Raw genomic sequence first — 14,213 nt, forward strand, 5'->3', positions numbered from 1 at the left:
GAGAGAGAGGGGGGGAGGAAAGAGAGACAATCCCGTCGATGGATAATCAACGGGCGAGTGAGTGAGTGCGTGCATGCGTGCGTGGGGGGCCGTGGGTAGCACAAAAATCAAACTGAACAACGAAGAGAGGAAGAGGGAGGGAGCACTTCTGCTAAGAAGACGAAAAAAAAAAGAAGAGAACATAAAAGAGCCCAGGGCACAATATAGAGGCAGAGAGAAGGTCGGAGTGGTAACGAGCGAGTGGGGAAAGGGGGACGCCGTTGATTATTTGATTACACCGTACAATACAGCGACAGCGGGAAGGGTGGGTGAGACAGACAAACAGAGAGAGACAGGAAGAGACAGAGATGGGATACAGAGTAGAGAAAGGACGCAAGAATGATATGACGAAGACATCAAAACAGAGGAAAAAAACCAAAGGCACAACTGTCTACACCGCCTGGACAACACGAGGAAGGGGGAGGGGAGGGGCAACTCAAAGAAGAACGTGGGCGCGAGAGAGAGGGAGGGGAGGGGAGGGGAGTGGAGACAGCAGAGGGACGTGGCGCACACTAAAGAGAGAACACACTGAGCAAAGTGTAGGAGGCAGAAATCAGGGACGACAACAAAGACAAATACAACGGTGTGGAATGGGGGGAAAAGCGAAGCGGCCACATTCCGTCGACAACAAACCACCCGAATTTAGCTTGGTGAGTGCTCCAAGGAGCACGCACACGTTCCCATCAACCACGGCAACGATTACCACAACGACAACGACACCTCCGCACCCGCCTCCGGGGAGAGAGAAGAACCCGCGGGAGCGAAACACTTGCTGTGATAAACAAGCAGAGAAATGAACAGAAATAGAACCCACATGTATCGCAAAGTGCCCAGGAGGAGGAATACAGGGTAGCAGCAGTCTTTCATTGTTCTTCCTCCTTTTGCTTTTCTGCTTTCCATCCTGAACACTGCAGGCGGGAGTGGGAGCTGAGGGGAAGAGCGGCAGTCCGAAGAGAGCATCCAACGAAAAGAGGAAGTGCTTGACCTATCAGCTGATCTGCCGTGCTCACTGCGATGAAAACCTGACGTACTTCTTGAGAGAGCTAAGATGGGTGAGGTGCGGGGGGGTGAAAGGTGTCTGATCACTACATCTTGGGTGGCGAAACCTCAGTCGCAGAAGTGCACCGTGGCGTGTCCCTGTCGTGCGGCTTTGAAAGAACGGAGTTGGCAAAGGCGCCGCGAGTCTGCCCGTCGCCGTCCTCGTCACCTCCGTCGCTGCCCCCGGTCGTCGGCAACGACGACACTGCGCCGTTGGCCTGGGAGAGGGAGAACGTCGAGGGTCGAGGAGCACTGATGCGTCGAAGTGTGCGAGGGTCTCGGCGGTGCTTTGGCTTTGACCTTGTCAACTCAGACAAGGCATCCACGCTGATCGTATTCACGGATCCGTCTGTAGTGCTGCCGCGCGAGTTGACCGATTTTATAGCAACGAAGCTCGCCTTATACGGCTGTTTCAGTGAAGCAACAGAATCTGCGACCACCATGGGATTCACCGGCCCCGCGGCCAAGCCTTGCGCCTGCGGGCGGGAGGTAGCTGCGACCGACGCACCGATGGACTGCTGGTGCATTGGACTGCGTAATAGCGTCACTCCGGACTGCGTATAGCGCGGTACGATAGAGATGGACGTCTTACCCAAGCCTGCGTCAGTGCTCGCCACCGCTGCCGATGACCGTTGCAGCATCTTCGTCTGCGAAGGTGGCTGTTGAAGTAATTGCATCGGCGTCGACATTACGTTCCCGCCGATTGCGTTAGTGAGCAAGTCAGTAGTTATCAGCACGGGCGAGATGCCACGGGGAGAGCCGGGGCGCCGATACGTCGCTGAAGGCTTCGGTGAAGCAGCCAGTGAGACACCGTTCCGTGGGCTGCGCGCTGACGTTACGCTCACGCCATCAGTCGACGACCGCAGTGAGTTGATGCCTGTCGTCCCATGTGCGACTGGGTTGCGAGGCGACCGCGACACCGACTGAAAGGACGCGCTGCCGGCCGAGCCAGAGAGGGCTGCCGGGTAAGACAATGTAGCGAGACCTGACTTGCTAGTGCCGCCACTCTTGAAGCTGCTGTTCAGACGACTGCTAGTGCTAGCGTTGGTGAGAACAGCGGTGGCCGATCGGAGAGACTTCGTGCCCGCAGTGACATCGGGAGCGATGTTGATGCACAAAGACGAGCGCTGACACCGAAGCGAGGGATCAGGTGATGTGCGGGTGTGCTGCGTGTTCAGCAACTTTGCGCTGGCGTTGCTGCTGTTGTGAGACAAAGCCTCGCGCCGCTCGTCTGCCCCGTGAGTAGTTCTAGACAGCACGAAAGAAGGTGGTGCTGTGGCGGCGGTGGCAGCGCCAATGACCGGCAGTTGCGACGACATATTGGGAGGAGAAGCACGGTCCTGCAGCACCAGCGACCCTCGTGCCATGTGCAGACCCAGCGACTGCGATGCAGCTGCGCTACCCGCCTCCTCCATTTTCGCCTCCGATAGGACATGGCTGCTGCTGTCGGAGGGGTACACAAGGCCGTGGGCCGGCTGATAGGGTCGATGCAGCGGCTGATGGAGAACCGCCGCAACACCGATTGTCCCCACTGGTGAAGTGGGCGCCGTTGTCAGCAGCTGTGGATTCACAGTACTGTTGGCATTTACGAGTCGCCCATCCTTCAGCGATAGTGAGCACTCGTGCGAACGAGGGGCGGTAACAGCCGGGTGGGAAGTCGTCGCGGAGACCCTGAGAGTCATGGGGATCAGTTCTTCAACAGATGGGCACGCAGACACCGGGGCGGGCACTGGTGCCGCTGGCGTCCGCCCTGGCTTGATCACGGCACGTTGCGATGCCGTCAGGGGTGGTGACATAGGCTTGCGCATCTCGGAGACGCTGAACGGCGACACTGACTTGAGCTTGTCCGCCGACGTCATCACGACAGTGAACTGGCTTGGTACAGAAGGCGTCTGACCCACGTGCGTTGGCGTGGTCAGCTTCGACGTTGTTGTCGCGGACGTTGATGACATTGCCATCGATAACCGCCGCGCTGACCTGCCGGCAGCAGGTGTGGTGCCCGCTGATGGAGGCATCATGTGAGACTGCAAATCCGCCTTGGACACTGACGCGGCGTTGAGCATGCCACCAAGCAAGCTGCTGCTGTTCGCGCGGGCAGCTGAGTCGTGCGAAAGGGGGACGGTACTGGCCAGCTCATGGGGATCCTCGTTTGATGTCACTTCTGGTACGGTACGCAAGGGCGTGATAGGACCTCTTGTGGGGGATTGTCGGCCCGCGAGAAACGATGACGACCGGGCAGCAGGCGAACACTCGCGCGGACTTCGGTGTCTATGGCTTCGCTGCGCTGAAAAGAGGTTGCGCTGGGACTGCGGTAGAGGCGGCCCCAAAGCAGTGGCGAAGGGTTGCCGACCTTCCTTCACCATCGCAGCAGCGATGGCCTCCATCTTTGCCACCTCTACATCTCGCCACTCGCTGCTTGGAGTGCTGAAGCGTGCGTTTAGTGTGTTTATCATGACAGGCGATGACGCGTTAGAGGTGCCCTCCATGGGCGGGCGGCAACGCACGGGGCTGCGGTAGTCAGTGGTGTGGGGACTACCATCTGAGTTGTACGTGCTGCTGAGGCGGTTGTTTATCGGTGACGAAGGGGTGCTCACGAACAGCTTGGTTGGCAACACAACTGAGGGGTTGTCCTTGTCGCTGTTGTCAGCACTAACGTTGTCGACATCATCATTCTTTGTAGCGGCCAGACAAGTCACCGTCTGCGATCCCACTCGCTTGCAGCCGCCATCGCCATCACCAGTTGCCGCCTCGCTTCGGCCTTCCCTTATGTGGTCGACATCATGACGCTCGTCATCCACATTGGGGCTACCCAGCACAGCAAGCGACTCTGTTCGCATGCACATGCCCACCGCTGTGATGTCACGCTGGAGGGGCGCCCGATAGCCCAGAGGCGTGTTGGGAGACTCCGACAGCCGGTGCAGAGTCGCCAACTCTGTTGCAGCTGCCGACTGAGTAACTTCCGTCGACGCCGCCACAGACGGCCCGAGTCGCAAGGTGGTCGTAACACCCGCCTCATTTTCCTTGGTGATACTGTGGTCTGATATGGAACCGAGCATTGTGGCAGGCTTGCGAAGAGAGTGTCGATGCGTTGAGCTGTTCGGCGGTGCGCCGGCACGAAACACCGTCTGCGGTGGCGTGGTATTGGCATCTGGCATGGATATGATGAGACCCTGTGCCGGCCCAGCCGCCAATGACGCCTTCGTCATCCTCGGCGATCGCGTGATGGTCGGAGAGAGAGTCTCCAGCAGGCAGCATGCCGTGGAGGACGAGTGGGGCGGTGTACGATTTCGCCTCTTATCAGCACTGAGGTCGAGCTGCAGATGCTGGCGGGGGCTCTTCAGCGGACTCGTCACGTCCAGCTTAGTGCTGCCGCCACCAGCCGCACTTCTACCACAGCCGTGCTGTGAGCCGGAACTGAGACCCTTATGTGGCGTCATCATGCTGCTCTTGGTGGCCGGGGACATGATGCGACCCGAGAGCTTCCGAGCGGACCGCCCGCTGCGGCGCCGCCCGCTCTGCGACGACAGTGGTGTTGCGGCACCGTCGGACGCTAGGGCAGACGCCTTGACGTGTTCGAGAGCGAGCTGCGGCACGAGTGCCGCTCTCCCTGTGGAGGTGGACTGGTGGTTGTTCACTACCGGATGTGGAGACGGCACCTCCTCAGTCAGCACGCCCGCTCCCGGTGAAGGGCTCCTCGAGTGCTGATTACCGCCACTTCGCACCACTGGCGTGCTGGTCGCACGCCTGCGAGTTTCTCTTGCCTTGGAAGACCGCTTCTTGCCCGGCGATGCCGCGTACGGTGCCATAACACTAGACGTAGCGGATCTGCTTATACTCCCGGCTGTCACCGGAGCAACTGCGGTGGCGACTGTAGTCATCCGGGCGGTGGCCTCCCTGGAAGTACCACCAGCCGCCAGGTCGCTAAACGGTGACGTGGCGCTGACGGTCGGCGATGCTGCTGACATTTCTTGAGCAGGGACAGACGTCATGCATGGGTGTGTCTCTGAGCGGCTTCCCGCCACGTTGCTGCTGTTCGTTTCACCACGTTTGTGATTATGGTGGTGTTGCCTGTGCGAGGAGTGGTTGTTCTTGGCGCCATCCGCCACTGCGGTCATATCATCGGTGGAGCTGATGTCCCTTATAGTGGAAGACGACCGTGCGCTGAGGCTCTGCACTTCTGCAGCGCCTCTGCCGTGATGCACACTGCTGCTGCGGTCATTCTTTCTCGCTCCGTCTACGGTGTGGTCGAGCGCGCTGTTGTCGCTGCTGTCTGTAGGTCGTGGGCTCATGCCGTTTCCAAGGATGGCAGCTCCAGCGAAGCGGCGGCGTTGTTGTTGCTGCGCCTCTGCAGTCGCATCTGCCAGCCGCTGTCGCTCCTTTCGAGCGGCGCGGAGCGCGTCGAACATGGGCAAAGCCAGCGCCTCAGCTGATGTCATGCGCTCATCTGGGATGTACGTGAGGAGCCCCTTGAGTAGGTGAAGAAATTCACGGTCATACCTGAACACTTCACGTATTGGGGTCAGTCGGCACTTAGAAAAGCGAATAACGTCCGGAGTGGACACGAAATCGCCGTGGCTGTTGAAGTACCTGCTCGAGTACTTGGAGTGTTTCACGAAGGCCTCCGGCAGTCGCCCAAGGCGGCGGTCCATCATGTGCAGGTGCGTCAGGTCATCGCGGGTTTCGAAGAGGCGATGCCCAACGGCAACCTCGTAGAGGATGCAGCCCACACTCCACATGTCGGCAGCGTAGTGCCACTTGTTGCCAAGCACCACTTCCGGTGCGCGGTACGGACGCGTGGAAATGAGGTCCGAGTCCAGCTTGTCCATACGCCAGAGCGATGCACTTCCAAAGTCGCAGACAACCCACTCGTTACCCATTGAGTTCTCGGCAACGTTCCTGTCAGCAATAAGGATGTTCTCCGGCTTGAGATCGGTGTGCACCATGTGGCACTCAAAGTGCACAAATCCCATCGTCTCCAGCAAGTTGTAGCTGAACTCGAGCAGCTTCTCGTGCGTGACGATGCCGCGGTTGACCCCAAGGCGTCGGCTGCGCAGACTCGGGCCGTGCATCGGCATAATGAACACAGGGCACTCCTGCCAGACAAAACACTCGTACATCTTTGACACACGCGCGTTGCGGCCCCCGTCATGTTCGTGCAGCACGATCAGCATCTGCTTCTCGTACTTGGCGTCGCTGCTGTACTCCTTCTTAATCACCTTCATCGCCAGCGGTTTGCGCTGCTGCTCCTTGACGGGCAACTGCAGGTCAATTACACGGTACACTTTTGAAAAGTTACCGGTACCGATGGGGGTGATGACCTCGTAGTGGTTCTTCACTACCGACCCCTTCTCGAGTCGAAGATGCTCTCCTCGCGACGTCATTCTGTTCGTCTTGGCCGGAGAGAGGGAGCGACAACGCTTGACCGGGAAAAGGGGGGCACACGCGCAGCGCAAGCGAAAAAAAGCAATCGATGTTAAAAGAAGAGATCGAACTCCAGCGAGTCGCCGCTTCGGCCACACGCGTTGTGCCGTCACGCCTCCCACTCGAGAAGCGAAAACAACACAGAGACCAAAAAGAATACCGCTCGTGTGAGGGGAGGGGAGGTAGGGGCGTTGCCGAATGCCTCCGTTCCTTCGCCAGCGTGAGAGGTAAGAGGTGAGAGAAGAGAGAAGGGAGGAAGTCGCAATACGAGCACCAGCGAGCCAGCATACTCGCGCCCAATACACATGACTGCTGGGCGGTGTGGGGGCAATCCGGCCACCTACACCGAGGCCACACCGGCAGCGGCAGAGCGCGGCTTTCATACAGGAGCATCGGCACACGTATGTGCGGTGCTTGGGCACCGACGAGAGTGCGGGGCTGCCGGCCCTGTCCACCCCACCCACCTGCCTCACCGGGTAGGGACATGAAGGGGCCCGATGGACGGCACCTACTGCGGAGGCACGGATAGCGAAAATGACGAGAAAAGGAGCGACACGGTCACCGTGGCCCTTTCTCAACGACGATGAAAGGTAGAAGTATCTCACTGGCAGGTAGAGCAGCGAGCGCGCTTCCACTGGGCAAGCAAAACACGATCGTGCGGACGATCGCGTCGCACCGCCATGCCCTACGAGGAGCGCACAAGGATAAACAAAGAGAGCAAAGGACCGAAAATGAATTCCCTTTCAGCAGCGGCTAGGATGCTCATCTGCTGGTCCAGGAAGGTGAGGAGAAAGAGGTGAGGAGGGGAAGGAGCGTGAGGGTTAGTCAGCAGCATTCCCTCTCCAAGCGACACCCGTGCCATAGTATACCCTTGCTGTTGAGTGTGCTGGCAAGGACGTGTGCTCGACCAGGTGGGTGGGCTGTCGAGGTTCTTGCGCGCACAAGGATACGGTCAGTCGCCAATGCGTGAGAAACGCCGCAATGCCGACGGACAGAAGGGCAAAGAGGAAAAAGAACGAAGTATAGAGCACGAGAAAATGGGCGAGAAATTAAAAAGAGGAGCAAAACCCGACAAAACAGAGAGGCCATTGACGGAGAAAGGGAGGAATGGGGGTGTGTAGGGGGAGGGGGGGAAGGCGGAGCGTAACGGAGTGAGTCAGTCCACCAACGAAAAGCGAGAAGAAAAAAAACGTTCAAACAAATGCGCGACGTGGCCAAATGTTGGTGAGTTGCGGGGGGGCCCGCACGCCCTCCTTCGGTGCTGTCTCTTTTTGTTCTCCGGGATGCAGGGTCGCCATAGAACGATCGATGAGATACGCTACGTTCTTCTTCTCGATAATCATTTTTTTTTTGCGCTTTTCCCCCCTCCCCCTCTCTCTCTCTCTCTGTCCGTCGATTTTGGGGTGTTCCCGAAAAGTACGGGAGGATTGACTGTCAACGACAGAGCCCCCCTGCCCTGCATTCCTCACACACGTATGGGCATGAATGGGTGCGTGCGCGTGAGCAAAAAAAGGGGAGGAAGGAGAATAAAGGAGGAGGGTAGGTGACTGTGTACGGTGTAGTTGAATGTCGGCCTGGTTGTCTGTCTGTCGGGGCGTGGGCGTGGGCGTGGGCGTGGGCGTGGGTGTGTGTCTGCGCATCACTGAGCTCCTGTGCTGGAGAAACGCGGGGAGAGAAAGGGGAGAAGAGGAGGGAAGAAGGCAAAAGGGAAAAAAAACATGAAGAGTACATGTCAGCCAAAGCTGGCCGAAAGGAAAGGAAGAGGCAGGAGGAGAAAACGCAATAAAGCGAATACGTGCGTGCGCGTAGCGGCAAACCACCTCTCTACGCTTTGCAGGGCAGCCCGGAGTGCGTGCGTACTGCGAAAACAGCGCAAAGGCACATCCCGCTCAGTCGATACGCACACACACGCACTCACACACGCAAGCGCGCGACGCGTAAAGCGCATGAAACCACACCACTCAGCAAAGAAGGGTGCGCACACCGGCACCAACAGCAGAAGAGCACACACGAATAAGGGACAGAAAAGGAGAGCTGAGAGACGCGACTGCGAGACGCATATCGCTTCCGCCACCTCTCGCTTGCTCTTCTTTGGTAGGTGCCTCGGTTGCTGAATCCCTTTTTTACGTCTCTGTGCATCTGCTTGAGATAGGGGAGAGAAGCACAACTGTGCAAAGGTAACTTCTTGTCACACATAACACACAGAGAGAGAGAGAGGAGGGGAAAACACAGCATGTGGTTTTAAGCAGCGTTTCTCTTTGTGCTTGAGTGAATTCTTTCGGCGTTGTGGTTGCTGCTTGTGAGAGGATTATGTTCGCCTCCCTGTCTGACTCACTTGGAGGCGTTGGAATCAATTCTGCCAAGCATCAAGAGAGGGGGGATGAGTGCTCTTCTCCGAAGCACTCGTTTCAACTTGACGCTCAGCTAAAGGTTGCGGGCGATCGTATGTTCTTCTTTCTCCTGTTTTGAGGCTGCCTGTCCGACACTTCCTTTTCTCTTCGTTCTTCCATCTTTCCTTCGCTGTGATCGCATACACTCGCCTCCTCTGCGTGTGTGTGTGTGTGTGTGTGTGTCGGTATCAGCCCGAAACAGTAACACCACAACAGCATTGCGATTCACCTCCTGCGCACATCGCCACTTTGTTCACTCTGTTCGCCCATCTTTCTGTCGACAAAAAACAAACAAAAACAAACAAACAGTGGCAGAGAGCGAGAGAGAGAGAGAGCGAGAGCGCACGTGACAGGGGGAAAAACACGGGTGCTCTACGCGAGCGATTTGATCGAACAACCGCAAAAGCACGCGCAAAGTGAGAGGGGAGAGAGAGAGAAAAGCGAGAAGAACAGCAGGAGAAAAAAAAAAAATAAGGAAGTCGGCACGATCCATGAAGCACATGTCCGCCTATCACCAGAAGAAAGCCGCAAGGAAGACAAATAGAAAACTAAAGAAAACGAAGATAGGGGAGGGGGGAAGGCAGAGTTAGCAAGCAAGTGGTGATTCCCTATCCTTCGGAGAAGAGAAGGGACTGATGTTGATACCAGACGTTTTGCAGGTGTTTGGCCACGTCAGCTGTTGGGGAGGGGGAGGGAAGTGGAGGAGAGCAGTGGGTCTGTATGCGTGCTCGTGTGTTGACCTGTGTAGAAGCAAATATTTCGTTTTTCTGGTCTTCACGATGCTTCTTTGATGGAGAAACACGCACACATACACACACGTAGTCACGTACCAGCTAACTAGCAGGAGGAAAGGTGAGGAGGGGGGAGAAGACGGGAGTCCGGGGGTAGCAGCGGAGAAGGGGGAAGGAGGAGGAGGGTGGAGGCGAAGAGGTATCCAACGAAAAGGGATGAAGAGGGAGCACGGGAAAAGTAGGGGGCAGTGAAAAGGAAAAGAAAAAAATGGCAGATGTTGATCCAAGTAACGAGCCTCCGGTCCGCATGATGCGAGCTCGAGAAGCAAGGAAAAGAGCGAGAGAGCGAGGGGTTAGAGGGGAAAGCAGGAGCAGGGAGCAAAAGGTAAGTGCGCTCTTTTTTGTGCTTGTTCAGTAGCTGGTCCGTATACACACACACATGCACCCGCCTTTAGGAACGCATGTAACTGGACGGATGCTTAGCTCACTTCTCCTTTCTTCACTCCCTCGTTCTCTCTCTCTCTCCCTCCCTCCCTCCTTCCCTTGACCATCCCTCCTTCCTCCTCTGCTCCTACCACACCTATGCAGACACGCAAACCGAAAAGCACACATACATGCGTCAGCAGCTAAAAGAAAGAGAGAGGCGTCAAATGCTGGACAACGACACGCAAGCAGCACAACTCAGCCTTTCAGCTCTGTGTGTGGGTGTGTAGGCGCCTGTAGGTACATCTCTGGATGGATTTGGGTGGCGAAGTGAGGGTGAGGTGAATGTGTGCTGGGGAACTCGCAAGCAGCAGAAGGAAAAAAAGCGGAACGCACACCTTTATGACGAGAGTGTCAAGGCCATAGCGTCCGCCGTAAGTAGTGTGCTACAGCGGGCCAACATCGACACGTCCACCGACAAGATCACGAACAGCAACGCAAGAGGTACCAGCGACAGTCACCCCTTGCGGCGGTGAATTACGTACACCAGGACACCCACACGGCTTAGCAACCAGGAAAGGGGGGGAAGGCGAGAAAAATAAAGGCGCACGAAGGAATCTCGCTTTCCCGAAGCCGAGCAAGAGAAGCAGCGCGCACCCCACTCACCTGCTAAGCAGAGGGACACTCCAAATAAATGCTGGGAAAAAAAGAGAGCGTCCATAAGCCACCCACAATTCACCTTTTACCCCCCTGTCTCTGCCGGCTTCGTAGCCCCCTCTTCCTCCACTCACACTATTTCTTGCCTGCGCACACGCCTACCGCCTCCATCAGCTGCCAAGCCGCCTTCCACCAAACAACTGCATCGGGTTCTTGCCGTCAGTTTGACCACACGGAAAAGCTGTCGTTCCTCACAACTCTGCACAGCGCACCAACGCCCACCATAAAGCACCGCAAAAGTGAGTGGAACACGGCACACACCTGACCGAGAAAAGAGCAGACTTACAAGTGGGCGCATTCAACGTACTTCGGCACAGCGGACTTCAGTGCATCGCTCGCCTTCGACGCAAAGCGCTTCTCGAAGCTCTCCTGGAACATCATAACGAGCTCCTTCGTCGTATGATTGAACGCCTTTACGTCCTTCCATGCCTTGCGCGGGTCCAGCAGGTGCGACGGCACGCGCGCGCACTTCTTCGGGATGTGCAGCCCCCAGCCCGGGTACACGATGTACTCCTCCCTGTCCAGGCTGCCGTCGTGAATTGCATCGATCACGGCGCGCGTCACCTTCAGCGGCATCCGCTTCGCGCCGCGGTCCGCACGCCCGCCGGCGTAGCCGGTGTTCAGCAACCACACCCGTGCGTTGTGCTCCGTCATCTTCTTCGCCAGCTGCTCGCCGTAGAACGTCGCGTGGCGCACAAGGAACGGGCCGGCGAAGCACGCCGAGAAGACCGGCTTCGCCACCGGCAGGCTTCCCGCCTCCACCCCGGGCACGTTCGCCGTGTACCCCATGATGAACCAAAACATCGCCTGCTCCGGCGTCAGCCGCGCAACCGGCGGCATCACGCCGAACGCGTCGTTCGTCAGGAAGATCACGTTGCGCGGGTGCCCGGCAACCGCGTGGGTCAGCGCGCCGGGGATGTGCTCCAGTGGGTACGCGACGCGCGTGTTCTTGCAGATCGACTCGTCGTTGAAGTCGATTTCGTGCGTCTTGTCTAGTCTGCAGTTCTCCGCCACCGCGCCGAACCTCACCGCGTTGTAGATCTCCTCCTCCGTCTTCGGGTTCAGCCCGATCGCCTTTGCGTAGCAGCCACCCTCGATGTTGAACACGCCGCGGTCCGTCCACACGTGCTCGTCGTCGCCGATCAGCATCCGGTTCGGGTCCGCGGACAGCGTCGTCTTGCCCGTCCCGCTCAGCCCAAAGAACACGGTCACGTCGCCCTTCTTGCCGACGTTCGCGGACGCGTGCATGCACAGGTGGCCCTGGCGCGGCATCAGCTCGAACATCACCGTCAGTATGCCCTTCTTCATCTCGCCGGCGTACTCCGTGCCGAGGATCACCTCCTCCTGCGTCTTGAAGTTCAGCGACACGGACGTCTTCGACGTGATCCCGGGCACAGACGGGTCTGCCGAGCACTCGCCGGCGTTGTAGATCGTGTACTCCGGCTCACCAAAGCTCTCCAGCTCCTTCTGCGTCGGGCGGATCAGCATGTTGTACATGAACAGCGCGTGGTACGGTCGGGCCGTGATCACGCGCACCTTCAGGCGATAGCGCTCGTCGTGCCCGGCGAAGCAGTCCACGACAAACATGTGCTCGCGTGAGTTCAGGAAGTCCATCGCGTGCTTCTTCACCTTCGCGAACGACTCCTCACTCAGCTTCATGTTCACGCTGCCCCAGTCCACGTTGCTGCGCACGTCATCCGTGTCCACCACGCGCTTGTCGCGCGGAGATCGGCCGGTCTTCGCGTACGACAGCACGCACAGCGTGCCGCGCGCGCTCAGCACTGTGTCCTTCTCAAGCTTCAGCGCCCACTGCACCAGCTCGGGGGCGGTAAGGTTGCGGTGAATGATCGGAGCCATGGTCGACGTCTTGGTGGAGGGCAAGGATGGTTAGGGGTGGGGGTATTTGGATAGGGGGGTGCTATATAGATATACGCCCGCTATAGTTATGGTGCAAGTGCGCAACGAAGAGGGCGCGAATAAGAAAAAGAGAGATCAGCAAGAGAAGCAAAAGGAAGAACACGAAGCGTGCGAGACGGAGATGGCTTGAAACTGAAAGTGGCGGTGTGTAGGTGGGTGTCCGTGTGTGGAGCGTCGAGGGGAGGGAGTTGCAGCGACGAGGACAGAGATGACAGGTGAAAAATAAAAAAAATGCAAGAGGGCAATGAAAGCAAAGAGAGGAAATGCTTTGTGGGGGGGGGGGGTAGCAGTGGGGAGCACTGTGTACGTGAAGGGCTGAATGCAGCGTTGCTTCGGAATGCCGTGTGTTTACAACCCGGCATTGTGGTTGCAGATTTTGTTTCGTGCGTGTGTGGGTGTGTGTGTGTAAGTGGATGAGTGGTGCAGGTGGTGGATGTACACATTGACGTGTGCAGGAGTGAATGTGAGCGGGGGGGCATTGTGAAAGATATTTTTTAGTATGTCAGGCAAATGCAAAGTCAAGTTGTGAGGTGTGGTGTCGAGCCGCGGGTAGGGAAAGGGAAGGAGAGCGAAGGAGGGGTGGGGATGGGCTACGCAACAAGGGGGTACGTAATAGGCAGAGTCCCTACAGAGCACACCGAAAGACGCACTTCCGAGGAAGAACGAGGAAAAGGAAAGGTGGTACTTCATTATCATCGCCACTGAGCCAGAAGGCCCCCCTTCCCCATATACACGAAACACAATGTCGACTGAGCTGAAAGAAATAAAAATCATCTTGCGTTTCCATCAACTGCCTCACTGAGCGCACAATGGAGGGAAGTGCGTCAGGAGCATGTACAAACTCAGTAGACCACATGAAACCCAACACAACTCGTCCCCTTACTCCCGACTCTCCTTTCGGAGCTTAGGCGCGCTGTCGACTACTATCGTAGTTTTTTCGTGCTTCCATAGGTGTGTTTGCTTGGTGATTAGTTGAGCTTTCCGATGCCCCTCCCCGTCCACCATAAGCACCACCCCATACCTCATCCCTTCTACACCTTACTACATGCACAGACTTTTGCCTGAATGCTTGACTGCATAGGCGTGTGTGTGTAGGGGGGGGGGGGTGATGGTTTGCATATTTCCATAACCCGCCCTCCCTTCCTCTCTTTTCTTGGAAGAGAAGGAGAGAGAGGGGGGAGAAGGGGGAGGGGGAAGGCTCTCTTGTGCTCCAACGCTTCTTTGGGCTTGTATGCGCCTGAAGATGAACACGGCGCTTTCCTCACGTGTGGCGTCGTGCCCCTCTCCTTCTCTCAGTGCTTCGAATGGGATCTGCTCTGCTTGGCGTCTCTCATCCTTTGCCCTTCACGTCCCCCCCTCCCCCTCTGCTGTGCCTGCTGCAGAGGGGGGGGGAGGAGACGAGGCAGGGTGAGGTGGGGTTTGCAATCGTTGCAGGAAACCGCACCACCAGCGCGAGAGTGCTCAGCAAGGGGAAGTAGAGTGAGAGTGAGAGAGGGGGAGACAGAGGGACACACGAGCCGACGACAGCCAACACGAC

The 14,213-nt window shown here is 57.5% G+C and overlaps 2 protein-coding genes across 2 annotated transcripts; both read right to left on the minus strand.

Annotated features, from left to right (window-relative positions):
- Positions 1 to 1,124: 1,124 nt before the first annotated feature.
- On the minus strand, positions 1,125 to 6,458 carry LPMP_271780 (protein kinase-like protein; the record flags this gene model as incomplete). The annotated part of the gene is made up of 1 exon (XM_010701961.1): positions 1,125 to 6,458. One exon carries the CDS (start codon positions 6,456 to 6,458, stop codon positions 1,125 to 1,127), a length of 5,334 nt encoding a protein of 1,777 aa, XP_010700263.1.
- Positions 6,459 to 11,041: 4,583 nt separating this feature from the next.
- LPMP_271790 (glycosomal phosphoenolpyruvate carboxykinase, putative) lies at positions 11,042 to 12,616 on the minus strand (the record flags this gene model as incomplete). The annotated part of the gene is made up of 1 exon (XM_010701962.1): positions 11,042 to 12,616. The coding sequence occupies one exon, from the start codon at positions 12,614 to 12,616 to the stop codon at positions 11,042 to 11,044; it is 1,575 nt and encodes a 524-aa protein (XP_010700264.1).
- Between the last annotated feature and the right edge of the window lie 1,597 nt (positions 12,617 to 14,213).

This window comes from Leishmania panamensis (genome assembly GCF_000755165.1).
Source record: "Leishmania panamensis strain MHOM/PA/94/PSC-1 chromosome 27 sequence".
Taxonomy (NCBI): domain Eukaryota; phylum Euglenozoa; class Kinetoplastea; order Trypanosomatida; family Trypanosomatidae; genus Leishmania; species Leishmania panamensis.